This window comes from Mizuhopecten yessoensis, unplaced genomic scaffold (genome assembly GCF_002113885.1).
Source record: "Mizuhopecten yessoensis strain PY_sf001 unplaced genomic scaffold, ASM211388v2 scaffold2187, whole genome shotgun sequence".
Lineage (NCBI taxonomy): Eukaryota > Metazoa > Mollusca > Bivalvia > Pectinida > Pectinidae > Mizuhopecten > Mizuhopecten yessoensis.
The window spans coordinates 15,552-34,685 of record NW_018404421.1 but is presented as its reverse complement, the minus strand read 5'-3'; the positions used below and the strand labels follow the sequence as shown (position 1 = coordinate 34,685).

Below are 19,134 nucleotides of genomic sequence, written 5' to 3'. Positions count from 1 at the left end.
CTACCGTGCCTCCGACATACGCCAGCTCAATGACAGCTTAGTAGTAATTTTTGTCGTAAATTAATTTCATTCATAAAATTGTTTTTCATCGATTTTTCTTATTTAAAGAAAAGTGTATATATTACTTGTCATTGAAAACAATGCAGGAATGACACTGGTAAAAGATGTTTATACCTGCCGAAGCTTCCTTTCCTTGCAGTAATCAAAATCTCCAAATTCATAACATGGTTGCCTCGTTTGCTTTATTTCCTGTCAAAGGATACCGCCAATCTTTGAATTGACCTCAATAAAATAAGATGAACAGATGTTTAAGACAATCTAAAAGTACAAACATTAAAGTTTTATTATTTTATACTTGCCACGAAGACAGAACAGAAGAGCTTGCCTGAAGCACAGAAGTGAAAAATAAATATGATTTAATAAATATACATTAAAATGGCGTACAGTTATGTATCTAGCTCAGCTAGATTTCCTGAGACACATAAAAAATAAATGCAATTGCAGTTTAAACTTTCATATCATGCATCATCTGTGTTACTAACATTCATCTATAGAAACAATTATGGATAGTACAGAAAGAACCTTTGTAGAAAGATCGTCATCACTCCTGGTAACGTCAGCTTGTCATCAGATCGAAGACAATTTTAGTTGTTGCGATATATCAGTATACATTGGTAGATTTAAAAGACAGTTGTGTTCAATTTCCAAGTCCATTTACTAGGATTAAATAAGATATGAAACTGCCTACATGTTTAGTGTCAGCAAGGTGAAGAAACAGCAAAAGTTCGGAGGAAACTTCGTCAAATGAATGACTACACAATTGTTATGTGATTCACCATCTACTGGCATTTCTAAAGTGTTAGCTGGTGTGAATTAACCAGGTTTGCAGATGAATGTCAATAAAACCGGAAGTGACGTACATAAACATAAGAATTAACTTTGGTAAAAGGTATGGAATTATACAGCCTATAAGAATGTCCTAACCATTGTTCCATTCGTGATGTATTTAACGGCTGTCGTGTTAACGCCGTGGCTGTTTTGAAGGTCAAAGGTTGAAGGACCGATGCTCTTCTTCCTATCACGATATGATTAAGCTCAAACAAAAATTGCAGGTTTCACCTTCAGGGTAGGAACACAGGAAGTCATTTCCCAACTTTAGCGAAGATGACAAAGGAGTCGCCCTCTAAGAAGAATAGGAACAGTGTAGTATTTGCGTCTTTTTGCAGTCAGTTTAAAGATGGACGGAAGCCTAGGCCGAGGTTAGATGATATCTGGAATGAAAATACAGAGAAATACATCAATTCCATATTATTCGCCCTAGTATTTATCATAATATTTAAAAAATCAAAAAAATGCACTTTTTTCTCTCTTTTTTTTTTAATCTTTGATTTTGCTAAAATTACAATTAAAGTGCCTACAGTATTGTTTATTGTATACAAAATGAACTGGACGGGAGAAGAGTTACAAGGTCGCCGACAATCGACCCAACCTACACAATATATAACAATAACGTTGTGTTGATATCATTTTTCTATCCCATTCTTCTCCATTGTGAAATGAATGGGTTCCACTCTCTAAAGACATTTCTTGTCTGCACTCCTGGAGTAGGTCATAACAAAATCGAGTGTTCGCGGGAAACCATTTGATGATTGGTTCCAGGTAACAGGACTCTAACAATCTCCAGACTGATACCTGTCCTTCAAAGATTACAGAAGAGGTAAACCCAGCTGCAGAGCCTGTCGTGTATACCCCTACGCTGCCGTGCGATTCCTGTGATGGTCATCAAAGACACAAGACATATCTACTTGTATCATCCGCAAGGTGTCGTGTAAAGAGCCTCGATTCTGTCGTGACATGTTTCAGGGATGTTGTGAAGATATGTGTTAAGGAGAGCGCAACACTTGAATTTCGAGAATGCCCCTTATCCTCATCTCTCCTCCTATCAGAGCTGTTAGGCAATGACACGCTATTGACCAAACGTAATAATGTTATCCTTATAAATAATACACTATTTTCTGTCTGGACCTTATTACGCTCTAGACATAAATTGATTAACCAGGTTTGCGCTATATCACTTGACACCTTAGGGGCTCGGGTATGATCATGAAGGTATTCAATGGTCTATCATAAACAGCATGTAGGACTAGAAACAACATTAGTCGGCGAAAATATTGTGAAGCATTTAAGCGTTAAATCACTGTCATCCTCGTCTCCTGAAGCTATTAATATACGAGGTGTAGACAATTCCAAACGTCTATTGCTTTAAATAGCGTAAAATATTGCTCCTTAACAAGTGACTTGATTATGTTACAGCACATTGGATCATCACATAGCTAGCTTATTGTGATTACTGGTCAGGCACGCTAGGATGGGGGAGTACTGACGACTCCTTACTGCTTAGGCTTAGTTGAATATTGATAATGATCCTAAGTTTACCAAATGTATCTCGTTGCATTCGCAAGTCTGAGCATTTATACCCCAGTTTGATTTTGCACAAACTAATTAGAAATTAATCTTATTAAAAAGTATCCGGCTATGAATTGATCTTTAAACTGCGCAGTGATTTTTATTTCTATAATTTGCGACAAAGTGATTTTCTATTGAACACTGTGTGTATTGTATTTTTGTGGTGTATTATCCCAATGCATAAAAAATGTTTTAATTTCTTAGCTTCATGAACCTTCAACCTTGTTATTTACGGAAAGCTTTCTTACTACTGTATGATGTTGAATCCCCCTCCTGAACTTCCTGTCGTTTCCAGACTCTAGATGGTAACTGAACACTGATCAACCCAACATTTTACATACCCCCGAGGTAGACTGGGCTCCAGTTGTCTATATATCCGTACAAATATATGTAAATTTACTACAAAATCGTTCATAAACTGTCTGGTAAGCCGGCAAAATACCGTTATTGCGACGATGGTCTATGTATTTGCATCTATGATAAAGTTTGGTAAATTGGCCATCTCTTGAGAACGTCATTCCCATCTTATGTCAGACTCGCACGTGGATGTTTCGGTGGCATTCACGTCATACAATAACATAATCTAATATGTAATAACGCATGGATGTCAGCAATGTAATTATACCCTAACCAATTTCCGATGATACCGTAGTTTGTCTAGTTTGAGCTGTTTGACAGGTCCTGTTCACAAATATTCAACATGACTCTCTTCTTACTTTCTAGATTTAAAAACAAATCTATTTATTTTGTGTTGTGTATCAGACATATAGATTTACTTGGCTCAACGTTAACCGGGATTTATAAAGACTGTGAATTCAAGTAGGTCCTCCCATGTCCTAACTATTGAATATTTCTAGGAAAGATATCAAGCTACATTCATGAAAAGTAAGAAAACTTACTTACCCAATTTCATCACAATTTCTCCGCAGAATGGCGTAAAATTTTATTTAATAATCTCTGTGCATTTTGTCCTTTGAAAATTGGTAAGCTTGATACATCTCTTTTCTTTCTTCCACTGTAAACGAAACACCATTAAAAATTGTCTTTAGTTAATCAAAGTTAAATTGGCAGGAGTAATATATACGAATGCTAAGCTTATAAATAATTTAAGTCGTTATCATTATATCAATGAATGTTAACGTCAAGAAGGCCGGCAATTTATTTGTTCAATACGGAATAATTCAACAGGTATAAAATATCTCATGTTACAAAGTTACGTCGATGAAAGTAAGAAAAATAATGCACAGAGCTCATAATGTATTTGGATATTGGAAACAATTAACCTTTTCAATGCAAGAAACATAAAAAATTGAATTGAAATAAAATGTATCAACAGTAAAATTTAAAGTGGCAAATACTCCAGAGAGGACGGATGGCTTTGAATTTATTGATCAGAGTTGAGCGTGACAAGCAGTCTGTCAACTTTCATAAAGCAACAAGATCGCGGGCCGGGATTACAACAGATAATACAACGTTTATGCTAGCATTGCTACCAAGAGGTTTTGGAATTAGAATAGAAGTTTAGTAGAGTAACCACTTATGTTGATTAATAGATACGCAAACAATAGATGCACTAGAAGACAATTGGACGCAGCGTAAAGATAGATATGAGGATAGCTAGAGTGAAGGTCTCTTGTTGCTCCTTTGAATGTGATTAGGCAAACCAGCTCGGCAGCAGAAAGATAGACGACAACTGTAGAACATTGCCTACAAAGTAGAGAAGCGGAGACATATGACTCTCTGTAGCGATGTAAAGTAGGATTGGGAAAAATTAGAGAAAAAAAAACATCGACACCTTTGTACGTATAACCTTAATACGTACACGTAGTTGGGATCAATGCGACCGTGACCTATCATACCACCTCCTCCACGTGACAAGGCGATGAGCGCCATGAGCTCGGCGATCCTCTGATCGGAGGACGTTCTCTTGATCAATCTGTTATATACAGATATAGTCACATATCTATCGGAAAATACTCACTCACGAAAAGACAAATACACGAACAGTCAACGGTGACAATACTCACCGACGACAGGACAAATACCAAAACATTTTCACCAATCAAAGGTGGTCAATCTCACCGACGACAGGACAAGAACCAAAGACACATTCACAAACCTGTTGTGATCAAACTCACCAATGATTGGACAAATACCAAAAACACATTCACCAGTCAAAGGTGAATATAAAATTACTTCACAAACAGAAGACAATTACCACAGCAGAAGCGTATGAGAGTAGGGGATATGAAACAGTTCAGATACAAAACACAGACACTTAGCTTTAATGAATATTAAGGAATATGGCCAACTTTGCTACAAAATCACTGTAGCAAATATTTTGTTTAAGTGAACGTTTAAGTTACTTATTCTATTTTACCAGTGTTTGATATCTAAGTTAAATATCACATTTTGAAATAACCAAGTTATTTGAATAGAGCAAATTGTTTACATTCATTTTTTTATTTTTTTATTTTTTTCTGCAACTACCAAAAAAACAAAGGTTGCGTCATTTCTTCGTATTTCGATTGAAGTTTTGGTTCTCATCCTAAATATAATTTTCCAGCTGATCATTTTATTTTTTAAGTCAAAAATATTATTTGATTTAATAATTTTGAGGGTCAGAGGTATGTGATATATCCCATAAAATGACTCTCTTGAAAACAAAATCACACAGCTTTGCTATTTTACGTATGATAGAAAAAATACGTTACTTGCACTGAAATAAGAAAATTAATCTATCTTTATATACAAGCTCAACTTACAGCAAGCGTACAGTTTCCTTAGTGAAAATCATATACATAGGGAGATGAAGGTGTAAGTTAATACAGTATTAAGTTTTGAAAATCATTAACATTTGATTGAACTAGGTCGGATCGTTGCTTTATAAAAGCAAAGGAAGCTCTGAACTAAGGATATATGTTGCGTACTCTAGGTTTGTTGAAGTAGTAGGTAGGCAAAAATGCAAAGGTCAAAATTAGCGCTTCGCTTGTCAAATGTACACGGCATCGTTAGATACACTATAGATTATCTTCTTTCCGATGCAAAACACGATCAAGAAATATCATCTTATTTCACAAAAATATGTTGTTTGAAAAGTTTAATTTGGTTTTCTTTCATTGTAAAAATAAACAACATATTTTAATATTTCAAACAAAATATTTGCTGAACATGATTAACGAGTTGATGGTTATCTACCTATCTACCCCAGACACTTAATAACCGCTGTCATTGATATAAAAAAAACCTCCGAAGATATATAATCAGTTTAATTTACAGAATCGTATCTCATACAGAGTTCCCGGGTATAACAAAAGTCCTGGTATTACAAACAGATAGGCCTAGAATGGGAGCCACATGCATACATTCCAGATACACTCAATCCAGAAGTAAGCAACTAAAGACTGCACCACCAGAACATTTGAAAACAAAACACAGAAGGATTTAGTTCAATTGCGTAGGCGATGGAACAATTTCGTTAAACCAGCTGACTTATACGTACATTATAAGGACCACCAGAAATCATAATTTGTTCAAAAACAGCTTAGCATTAGCATACATCACACATACTATTGAGAATTAGTGTAATGTCATTTCAGATAGTCAGAAACATTCGAACAGCGAAACATGACAATCACAAGACGACATCACGATATTCTGGATGAATCCTTCTTTACAAGAGACAAACGTAGGTTGCTGCATACCTGACGATAGCACAAAAACAATAGGGAATACTGTTGTGAAAAGATCAGATACCATTTGATATCGCCGACTGAGCATTCCTATTAAAGACATGAATGTGTGAGAGATGATAAAGAGAGAAGCTGGACGTCAGCATGAGGTAGATAAAGCCCATCTCGTATTGTTAACAGACAGATGTAAGCCATGTCAACCAGCACAGAAATACCCACTACATTAGACTGACGATGTTTGAGGAAGCGTTACAATTCTACACTATTCTGACAACAATGTCATGACACATGGACGGCACACGGTGTTTGTCACACCACCACGGGGCTACCTACATCCTATAGGGATCAATCTGTCCGTGACCTAGATCAAGGTCAGGACGGCCTTGTAAAGCAATTTGTGCTTTTAATTCCGCTATTCTTTGATCTGACCAGGATCTCTTGTAAAATCTGTGGAAAAGTGAAACACAGAAACATGATATGCGGGCATTTGCTGAACCTGTATTATACGCAAAAGTCTGCATGTAACTCCACGATCGGCCTGTTAAAACTGCTGTTCCAATACACCATGTCCGCTACATACGACAAATCAGGAACCATCGGGATACCACAAGTTCACAATATTTTTGTAATAGAAACAATATTTTTGGCACCATATATAAAAAATATTAAGATAATATTGGAATTTTTAGTCATTTAGGGACTGAAAATTCCAATATTATCATAATATTTTTACAAAGGTCTGCAAAGTAATAAAACTATTGAATAAATTCCGGTAAAGCAATAAAACATATCCAAGCGCCAGTAAAGTTATAAAAAACTATTTATAAGCACCTTGGCAACTTTGAAGTTATAAAACACTTGAACGTTTCCATTAAAATGATTATTTGAGTTTACAGTATTGTGATATGTTCTGTACTTGTTGTAATATCATATAGGATTTAAGAGAAAGTTTTCTATTCTGTAAACTATCTAATAGTGTAGCGTAGGTGAACTTTGGCAGATATAAATTTTGTTATTCTTAACTTTCTTTGTTCTGATCATGTATGTACGTATGCAAACGTTGATTGTTCGGTTTGGCAGGTTGTAGTTAACTACGTATGTAACACACACTACATAACATTGATGAGCATTATTTAAATAAACCATTACCAGCTGACTGGTGACCTCAGAAGTGTGTGTCATGTGGGAATATTTACGTTATCTATTATAGATCCTACTGATACGGGGCCGAGTATTATATATCTTGTTTGTCTTGTTTAATTATATAATGGTTCGTTCACGTGAGAAAGGTTAGTCGAGATAAGAAATGTGTCACTCCCGAAGTATATATGAAGATAATCTGTAATATTTAGAGCTTTTACAACGGAATATACAGGACAAAAATGTGTGTCAATAATGTATCACCGGTTCCAATTACATCGCAACAACACAAATCACAACCGGAGATGTCTTTCATGTATCAGGTAAAAAATAGAATTAGATGATAAGGCATCGGTCTTATCAGCTGATGTAGCCCATTGTTTTTGTTTGTTCGTTGGGGAAAAGAATCTTGATAACGAAAGTTATTGGCAATGTAGGCTGAAAAGAATAAGCTTTAATAGTGTAATCCAGAACAGAACGGTAAGTTTCCTATAACAATCCCTCGACTTGGTGCTATGGTGTCTGTAACAATAGTTTCAATAATTACCTTATATCAATGGTAGAGATCAACCGGGTTACTCTCAAGTTGTCAAACAGACCATTTTCAGTTTTGTCGAAAATGTAAACCGATAGACCCTCAACACGGCGTATAGCAGACATGGTTTCCTGGGTAAGGGAGAAGGGATTTACCTTTCGAGATCTATTAGACCACACCCTAGTGATGAACAACCCTGGAGTCGCCTCTCTAGCTCTAGAAGGGCAAGTACTTCCGCCATTCTTGCGTCTGCTATTTGGCGTTTAACACTGAAACACCGACAACACACATGGACACCACATACAAATACTGACAAAGAACGCCGAACATATAGAGGCACGATCCGAAATTACTGATTTTGAATGTGACAAGTATATTAACCATTGTCTGATCAATATATTTGGATTGTTTCGAAATTATCCTTGATCAAATATTCTCGCGTAAGCAATTTATCAGATACGTGACGACATTAAAACGTCAAAATCGTCATATTGAATGCCGACTTCACTTCCTCTTTACCAACATTATTCGATTAAAAATTTGTTTGTACAGAACATAAATCAACATATAAACAATTATAAGGAATACATGGTACAAAAGATATCCTATCTTGAATTTTACACACATGTACGTACATTGTTCGCATACACACTGTACATACACTGTTCATACACTGCATGTACATAAACGGCTGTATAAACATTGTATACACTGGAAATAGTACACACCTACATAATGATAACTGTATGTTTACTTTTACCACACTTCAATATTGCTTATAGTTATATACACATGTCTTCACATTGTGAAATTGACAATTACTACCTACGTAACGAACATTCAGTAACAGGAACAATAAACTGTTTACAAACATATTGTTACAATACACTGCAGATATATATTTATATCGATCTACGTAAATCCCCAAATAAGAATAAAAACATATATTGAATAGAATCAATAAGCACAATCCTATGTTTAATCAATCTTTATTGTTACAATGAGATCGCCCTTACAGCTGCAGTGATCACTTTGTATTTGATAAATTATAACCTTAAATAAGCGTCAATGTAAGTGGAATTATTCAAATAGTATCATCATGGAATTCTCTATGATATTATATGCGAGCTCTGTGAATAAGTTTGATCAATTTTATACTAAACCAGCACAAGCATATTGCGATAATTTAGCATATATGAAGAGCGACACCATTGCGTCAACACAATGGTCGTTTTAGGACGCCATCAAAAAACAGCGTTATCACCACCTTACAACTTCTTATAACAATAATTTAAGCTTCATTCTGTATGATTATATTAATGCAGACTTCGGATGTCAATAACATTGGAAATTGGAAGTACCCAAACAAACTATGCCACTTCGAAGTGTGGGTGTAAGCTTACCGTGATGGCATTTCATCGTCCAGGAATCTGGCGTCTGTTACACAAACGAGGAGGAGTACCGCCGTACAGGTACAGCTTAGTAAATATGTCTTCATCATATCTGAGGAATACAAATAGTACAGCTTACAAAATATGTCTTTATCCTCTAAGAAAGTTGCATGCACAAATTACTAAATATGTGTTCATTATGGCTGATAAGACATAATGTACGAGTTATAATGAACGTCTTTTACCTGCGAATAAGTAAATAAACGACTAACAGTCTGTCTATGAGTGTGTCCATGTAACTTACTTGTCACGCCTTCAGTAATCATTAGAAAAGTAAATACCACATAAAACTCCCATCACATTAGAAAAGTAAATACCACATAAAACTCCCATCACATTAGAAAAGTAAATACCCCTTGAAACTCCCATCACACTATCATATTAGAAAAGAATACCTCATTAAACTCACATCACATTAGAAAAGTACATACCTCATGAAACCCCTATCACATTACAAAAAAAAACAACACATGAACCTCCCATCATATTAGAAAAGTACATACTCCATGAAACTCCCATCAAACTAGAAAAGAACATACCTCATGAAACCCCTATCATACTAGAAAAGAACATACCCCATGAAAACCCCATCACATTGCAAAAGTAAATACCTCATGGAACCCCCATCGCTGAAGGTAAGTAAATACCTCATGAAACTCCAATCGCATTACAAAAGTAAATACCCCATGAAACTCCCATCGCTGAAGGAAAGTAAATACCCCATGAAACTCCCATCACATTACAAAGGATATACCCTAGGAAATCACCATCCCATTAGAAAAGTACATACCCCATGAAAATCCCATCACATTGAAAGAGTAAATATCTCATTGAACCCCCATCACACTAGAAACGTAAATATCTCATTGAGCCCCCATCACACTAGAAACGTAAATATCTCATTGAGCCCCCATCACACTAGAAACGTAAATATCTCATTGAGCCCCCATCACACTAGAAACGTAAATATCTCATTGAGCCCCCATCACACTAGAAACGTAAATATCTCATTGAGCCCCCATCACACTAGAAACGTAAATATCTCATTGAGCCCCCATCACACTAGAAACGTAAATATCTCATTGAGCCCCCATCACACTAGAAACGTAAATATCTCATTGAGCCCCCATCACACTAGAAACGTAAATATCTCATTGAGCCCCCATCACACTAGAAACGTAAATATCTCATTGAGCCCCCATCACACTAGAAACGTAAATATCTCATTGAGCCCCCATCACACTAGAAACGTAAATATCTCATTGAGCCCCCATCGCACTAGAAAACCTCTCAGCGGCTGCCAAACAACTTGCTAATGTCTCCTATACAACCCATGGACGTTTGTAGTCACCTGCAGTCTCGGAAACAGTTTGCCTTAATTCAGACAGACAATCAAATAATATTGTTTTAAATAAACGTCATAAATACATAATCAGAATTTAGTGTTAACTTGTTAAATCAACTAACCATAACTCTATAAAAGATTACATATAAATATTTTTCCATTATTTGTTTTTTTCTCTCCAAAATTAACCATCATAAAAAGTCATAACGTAGAAAAATGTTGTTTAATATATTAAGAGGCTGGACTTGCGTACAAGTAAGGTATAGTGAGTAGCCTTATTAGCGAGCTAGTGATCAGCGGGTAGGGATTCGTACTATCTCTGCACATATTTGCACAACTTTAAGTGTCTAAGTTCATGATTTGTAAACTATATCTTTTTTACATAAATTAGTAAGCTGTGTCTTCTTTCTGTGATGATGGTAATACATCCCAAAGCAGTACAATTGTTTTGATTTTATGGTTTTATAGCCCCTTTTCCTTCATGCTAGTTTTGCTTCTTATTTTACTTGATGACACTTTATACTTTTAAGTAACCTTTTCAGTAACCTTTTTTTTTCATTTTTCTACGTTATGACGCTATAAACAACTGCTTTTGTTTCGATTTCTCTTGTTTGTTCCATTTTTTCTACTTCATTATACTAAAACGAGTATTTTTGTGGAGATTTGTTTTTTTATACTTTAATGATGCTATAAATAACAGCTTTTGTTTATACTTTAATGGTGCTACACATAACAGCTTCTGTTTTTATACTTTAATGGTGCTATAAATAAAAGCTTCTGTTTTTATACTTTAATGGTGCTATAAATAAAAGCTTCTGTTTTTATACTTTAATGGTGCTATAAATAAAAGCTTCTGTTTTTATACTTTAATGGTGCTATAAATAAAAGCTTCTGTTTTTATACTTTAATGGTGCTATAAATAAAAGCTTCTGTTTTTATACTTTAATGGTGCTATAAATAACAGCTTTTGTTTACCCTTTAATGGTGCTATAAATAACAGCTTTTGTTTATATTTTATTGGTGCTATAAATAACAGCTTTTGTTTATACTTTAATGCCGCTATAAATAACAGCTTTTGTTTATACTTTAATGGTGGTATAAATAACAGCTTTTGTTTATACTTAAATGGTGCTATAAATAACAGCTTTTGTTTATACTTAAATGGTGCTATAAATAACAGCTTTTGTTTATACTTTAATGGTGCTGTAAATAACAGCTTTTGTTTATACTTTAATGGTGCTGTAAATAACAGCTTTTGTTTATATTTTATTGGTGCTATAAATAACAGCTTTTGGTTATACTTAAATGGTGCTATAAATAACAGCTTTTGTTTATACTTTAATGGTGCTATAAATAACAGCTTTTGTTTATATTTTATTGGTGCTATAAATAACAGCTTTTGTTTATACTTAAATGGTGCTATAAATAACAGCTTTTGTTTATACTTTAATGGTGCTATAAATAACAGCTTTTGTTTTGGTTACTTCTTATGTCTAACCATTAATGTGCTCTTTAAAATCAAAATTCTTAATTTCAAATTTGAAAACAAATGTCAACCGATTTCACCAATTTAAACATAGATCCTTAAGTCTAGAGTTAATGGTAACTCCGCTTCAACATAAGAATCCAATATCTCAGAGGTTATGATATCGACAGTAGCCTCGGATCTTAGAAATACAATCGATTAGGATTCAGTACCAAGCGAGTGTAATACACAGTTAATGGGACATACTATTTCATTAATTACATCACGTGATTAAATGTCAGCTATTGATTGGATAGCTAAATGATCCTCTAGTCTTGTAGTATGCAGCCCCACGGACAAGTTCTATGCGAGGTTTGCTATCATTGAAAGTTAAAAAGATCCGCGATACATATTTGTCAGGCAAATAGCAAAACTATTGTTTAAATAGTAAAATGTCTATTAAGATACTAGAACAATCACAGTCAAGCCTGTATTCAGAAATACCAAATATGTGGTCTCTTCTTACATCTCTTATTGCATGTTACGAGCTTATTGTGGTCGTCTCTTAATACATGTGATCTTTTTAATAGAGAAATGGATCAGGTTTGACCGTATTGCCTTCTCGTATTGTGATTTGATGATGAGCTAAGGTCTTTACATGCCTTTGAACCTATCACTAGTGATATCGTATAGTTAATTCGTAGGTATCCAATTGTCAGTTCTAAATCTAGGGAACTTAAGAGTCAGTCATATCAAGTGTAGCCATATGTTTCCCGTCTGGAGAAATATGGCCCACCGCTCCCTCTACAGCTTCCACTGAGAAAGAAGCTAATTCTCGGATATCAGTTCCATTTATGAATGACAATAAAATCGTCATCTAACCTTCAGTAAATAGTTCCGTCTGCGGTAAAAAGACAGTTTTGTGGTCGCTACAGAGGACGACCCGAAGACGTGACATAACAAGTGGTTAGGTGCTACCAAGGTCCTAGCTAGCTTTCAGTAGATCCTAACGTGTTTGTAATCGTAAATACATCGGTCAGATTGATTAATCGTGTATTTTCCTCTAACGCACTATTTATTAAAGCAAGCATAATACAATAACCACATCAATAATAATTGAAACTTGAAAGTAGAAATCATTTCATTGATCCCGGTCACACAGGGAACGCCATCAATCAAGTAGAAAGAAATCAAACATTGTCCACCAGTTTTCGTATTTTTTACATTACAAACACAGTGCTGTTGGAGGGCCATGGAGATCTGATTACGGAAGTGATGGAATTAAGTACAGGAGCGTACCTAAAGGACCCCTCTTATATACATCCGTCGTAATCACTTGTATACGAGTAGGTGTGAAAGGGTACACTTAAAATACCCAACAAGGCTTATACAAAGGATTTTCCGGGACCAATTTAAAACGGAAGATAATGTATGTGTACATTTTCAGGGTCATACGCTTGCGTTTGACCTATCATTTATTCAAACTTATCCGATATATTTCCGACATTTTCACACTTAAGGGGTTATCGTTTTTGATTTCTTACCATACTGACTCTGAACTTTTTCTTCGTATGCAACAGAAATGATAATGGGTTATAGCCGAATGAATTTCCCCCGGAAAGGGAGTAAACAGATGTCTCTGTGCGTACCGGGCATCACTACACCTGAGTGTCCTCGCGATCGAGTAAGACACAATTGATTATACCTCCTAAAACCCGACATAACTACAAGACAGTATTCCATTTGACTAATTGGAAGCAGATTGTCTGGAGATAATGTCTAAATGAAACTGTAAAATGGGATTATTATAATATTCTTTTCCTTACTGTTTTAACTATTATAATCGTATTATGTGCTAAGTGTATACAACACTATTGAAATGTAAAGGTAGGGATAATTCATTTGTAGTAACATTGACTTTATTTCATTGAGGATTAAAATGACAAGAAACATTTTATCAAAGTTATGTATCAAAAAATGTATGGAAAATATTCAGATCAACCGCTATTAAGTGCACACCCTTGCTTCAATAATATTAAAGAAAAACGTATCTGATTTCGAAACTTGATACAGTTATCTGTAATGTATCACTAGCTTAATGAAAACGTCAAGTCCCTTTCTTGTATAACCGTTAAAATGGAATAGTAAAATTACGTACTTACCTGTGGGCGTTTTAGTAAGTCCGGATTCGGTTCCAGGTATAGTTATCCCACTGTGGTCCGGACGAGAATTCGTGCTGACTTTTATACGCGCCTTTAAGATGTACCAATCCCGAGGCGTGGGAGCCGGAGCCAATGGGAGCCTCGGTAAGATTTATTTGAAGGAGTAATAAGCGTCACCAAATGTGACGGATTTCACTATCGATATAATCTGTTAAATTCCGTCAAGAGCTTCCCATACTAATTCATTGATCGTCACGTTGGCTCGGAGGCCAAGCCTGCCTCTGTGTCATTTTTCTGGGGTCGCGCAAAATGGGAGTTACGTTTCAAATAAGAATCGGTCATTTTGGATGATACCAACGTGAATTCTGAGAAGCGTTTTTCTTAAACTTTCTTAACTTTCTATATGTAAAACTGTTGTGAGTGCATATATATACTAAAACTAAAAGTCAGCAGGTTTTGTGATATTTTACACACCACTGGCATCCTATAAGGCCTATCTGTTATTAGGTTTACAAACGCTGACTGTCGCTATGATTATCATCAATTATAAACGTTGCAAAAGTAATTGGATGAGATATTGCAATGCTGAGTCCTTCTGTTAGCGTTATGACAAGCTTCATATGGCATATCACACCAACTGTTAATTGTTCATCGTTGAATGTTTCTGTATTGTGTTAGATAATGTAATACGTATTATTTAACCATTTTCATATCGCACATATAAGGTTTAAATTAGGATATAACATTGACATATCCTATCATTAATATGTGTTACGTCAAGCGATATATGAATCATTGGTAAAAACTAAGTACTCAGTGCTGCGATGTTTTGTCTGAGAAAAATGGTTGTAGAACTGCATTGCATTAACCGTCAATAGCTATGTCAATCCTGTTCACTAGCGGACAGATACAATACAGATTATAATCGAATAATCTTGACAATATCAACTTGTCACTGTTGTGTTCGTATTGTAACATTTAAGGACCGTTGTAGAACTAGGGTCCGACAAAAACACGTCAATGACTACAATACGACTGCCCTAACTACCGACTACAATACGACTGACCTCAATACCGACTACGATACGACTGACCTCAATACCGACTACAACACGACTGACCTCAATACCGACTACAATCCGACTGACCCAACTACCGACTACAATACGACTGACCCAATTACCGACTACAATACGACTGACCTCAACGCCGACTATAATACGACTGACCTAACTACCGACTACAATACGACTAACCAAAATACAGATTACAATACGACTGACCTCAATACCGACTGCAATACGACTGACCTCAATGCCGACTATCATACGACTGACCTAACTACCGACTACAATACGACTAACCAAAATACAGATTACAATACGACTGACCTCAATACCGACTACGATACGACTGACCTCAATACCGACTACAATACGACTGACATAACTACCGACTACAATACGACTGACCTCAATACCGACTACAATACGACTGACCTTAATACTGACTACAGTACGACTGACCACAATACCGACTATAATACGACTGACCTCAATTCCGACTACAGTACGACTGACCTCAATGCCAGCTACAATACGAGTGACCTAACTACCGACTATAATAAGACTGACCTAACTACCGACTATAATACAACTGACCTCAATACCGACTACAATACGACTGACCTCAATACAGACTACAATACGACTGACCTCAATACCGACTAAAATACGACTGACCTCAATACCGACTACAGTACGACTGACCTCAATACCGACTACAATACGACTGTCCTCAATACCGACTACAGTACGACTGACCACAATACCGACTATAATACGACTGACCTCAATTCCGACTACAGTACGACTGACCTCAATGCCAGCTACAATACGAGGGACCTAACTACCGACTATAATAAGACTGACCTAACTACCGACTACAATACGACTGACCTCAATACCTACTATAATACGACTGACCCAACTACCGACTACAATACGACTGACCTCAAAACCGACTACAATACGACTGACCTGAACACCGACTACAATACGACTGACCTCAATACCGACTACAGTACGACTGACCTCAATACCGACTACCATACGACTGACCTCAATACCGACTACAAAACGACTGACCTCAATACCGACTACAGTACGACTGACCTCAATACCGAATACCATACGACTGACCTCAATACCGACTACAAAACGACTGACCTCAATACCGACTACAATACGACTGACCTAACTACCGACTACAATACGACTGACCCAAATACCGACTACAGTACGACTGACCTCAATACCGACTACCATACGACTGACCTCAATACCGACTACAAAACGACTGACCTCAATACCGACTATAATACGACTGACCTCAAAACCGATTACAGGACTGACCTCAATACCAACTACAATACGACTGACCTCAATAACGACTATAATACGACTGACCTAACTACCGACTACCATACGACTGACCTCAATAGCGACTACAAAACGACTGACCTCAATCCCGACTACAGTACGACTGACCACAATACCGACTATAATACGACTGACCAAACTACCGACTACAATACGACTGACATCAATACCGACTACAGTACGACTTACCTCAATACCAACTACAATACGACTGACCTCAATACCGACGAAAGTACGACTGACCTCAATACCGACAACAATACGACTGACCTCAATACCAACTTCAATACGACTGACCTCAATGCCCACTACTATACGCCTCACCTAACTTCTGACTACAATACGTCTGACCTCAATGCCGACTATAATACGAATGACCTAACTACCGACTACAATACGACTGACATCAATACCGACTACAGTACGACTTACCTCAATACCAACTACAATACGACTGACCTCAATACCGATTACAATACGACTGACCTCAATGCCGACTATAATACGAATGACCTAACTACCGACTACAATACGACTGACCCAACAACCGACTATAATACGACTGACCTCAATACCGACTACAATACGACTGACCTCAATACCGACCAAAGTACGACTGACCTCAATACCGACTATAATACGACTGACCTCAATACCGACTACAGTACGACTGTCCTCAATACCGACTACAATACGACTGACCTCAATGCCGACTATAATACGACTTACCTAACTTCCGACTACAATACGACTGACCTCAATACCGACCACAGTACGACTGACCTCAATACCGACTATAATACGACTGACCTAACTACCGACTACAAAACGACTGACCTCAATACCGACTACAGTACGACTGACCTCAATGTCAGCTACAATACGAGTGACCTAACTACCGACTATAATAAGACTGACCTAACTACCGACTACAATACGACTGACCTAAATACCGACTACAATACGACTGACCTCACTACCGACTACAATACGACTGACCTCAATACCGACGAAAGTACGACTGACCTCAATACCGACTATAATACGACTGACCTAACTACCGACTACAATACGACTGACCTCGATACCGACTACAATACGATTAACCTAACTACCGACTACAGTACGACTGACCTAACTACCGACTACAATACGACTGACCTCAATACCGACTACAATACGACTGACCGAACTACCGGCTACAATACAACTGACATAACTACTGACTACAATACGACTGACCTCAATACCGACTACAATACGACTGACCTAACTACCAACTACAGTACGACTAACCTAACTACCGACTACAATACGACTGACCTCAATACCTACTACAATACGACTGACCTCAATACCGACTACAATACGACTGACATAACTACCGACTACAATACGACTGACCTAACTACCAACTACAGTACGACTAACCTAACTACCGACTACAATACGACTGACCTCAATACCAACTACAATAAGACTGACCCAACTACCGATTACAATACGACTCACCTCAATACCAACTACAATCCGACTAACCCAACTACCGACTACAATACGAGTGACCTCAATACCAACTACAATACGACCGACCTAACTACCGACTACAATACGACTGACCTAACTACCGACTACAATACAAGTGACCCAACTACCGACTACAATACGGGTGACCCAACTACCGACTATAATAAGACTGACTTTACTACCGACTACAATACGAGTGACCCAACTACCGACTATAATAAGACTGACTTTACTACCGACTACAATACGACTGACCTAACTACCGACTACAATACGACTGACCCAACAACCGACTACAATACGACTGTCCCAACTACCGACTATAATAAGACTGACTTTACTACCGACTACAATACGGGGGACCCAACTACCGACTATAATAAGACTGACTTTACTACCGACTACAATACGAGAGACCCAACTACCGACTATAATAAGACTGACTTTACTACCGACTACAATACGGGGGACCCAACTACCGACTATAATAAGACTGACTTTACTACCGACTACAATACGGGGGACCCAACTACCGACTATAATAAGACTGACTTTACTACCGACTACAATACGAGTGACCCAACTACCTACTATAATAAGACTGACTTTACTACCGACTACAATACGGGGGACCCAACTACCGACTATAATAAGACTGACTTTACTACCGACTACAATACGACTGACCTAACTACCGACTAAAATACGACTAACCTTACTACCGACTCCGACTACAATACGACTGACCTCAATACCGACTATAATACGACTGACATAACTACCGACTAAAATACGACTGACCTAACTACCGACTAAAATACGACTAACCTTACTACCGACTACAATACGACTGACCTTACTACCGACAACAATACGACTGACCCTACTACCGACAACAATACGACTGACC

The 19,134-nt window shown here is 36.9% G+C and overlaps 2 protein-coding genes across 2 annotated transcripts; one reads left to right on the top strand and one right to left on the bottom strand.

The window, feature by feature from the left end:
* Positions 1–319: 319 nt before the first annotated feature.
* On the bottom strand, positions 320–14,335 carry LOC110445285. The gene is made up of 7 exons (XM_021489826.1): positions 14,257–14,335; positions 9,237–9,336; positions 7,989–8,102; positions 6,492–6,605; positions 4,289–4,402; positions 3,370–3,481; positions 320–1,271 (listed from the first exon to the last, which is right to left on the bottom strand). The coding sequence occupies exons 2-6, from the start codon at positions 9,332–9,334 to the stop codon at positions 3,379–3,381; spliced, it is 543 nt and encodes a 180-aa protein (XP_021345501.1). The 5' UTR covers positions 9,335–9,336; positions 14,257–14,335; the 3' UTR covers positions 320–1,271; positions 3,370–3,378.
* Positions 14,336–14,354: 19 nt separating this feature from the next.
* On the top strand, positions 14,355–18,926 carry LOC110445284 (putative uncharacterized protein DDB_G0282133). Its single transcript, XM_021489824.1, has 2 exons — positions 14,355–14,419; positions 16,016–18,926. Exons 1-2 carry the CDS (start codon positions 14,355–14,357, stop codon positions 18,924–18,926), a joined length of 2,976 nt encoding a protein of 991 aa, XP_021345499.1.
* The last annotated feature ends 208 nt before the right edge of the window (positions 18,927–19,134 follow it).

Coding starts and splice junctions, on each gene's coding strand:
- LOC110445285 (XM_021489826.1), bottom strand. CDS start 9,334: ATGATGAAGACATATTTACTAAGCTGTACCTGTACGGCGGTACTCCTC. Junction 4,403..6,491: donor CAGATTGATCCCTATAGGAT/GTAGGTAGCCCC, acceptor TGTATATAACAG/ATTGATCAAGAGAACGTCCT. Junction 3,482..4,288: donor CGCATTGATCCCAACTACGT/GTACGTATTAAG, acceptor TTTCGTTTACAG/TGGAAGAAAGAAAAGAGATG.
- LOC110445284 (XM_021489824.1), top strand. CDS start 14,355: ATGTACCAATCCCGAGGCGTGGGAGCCGGAGCCAATGGGAGCCTCGGT. Junction 14,420..16,015: donor GGTAAGATTTATTTGAAGGA/GTAATAAGCGTC, acceptor TACCGACTACAG/TACGACTGACCTCAATACCG.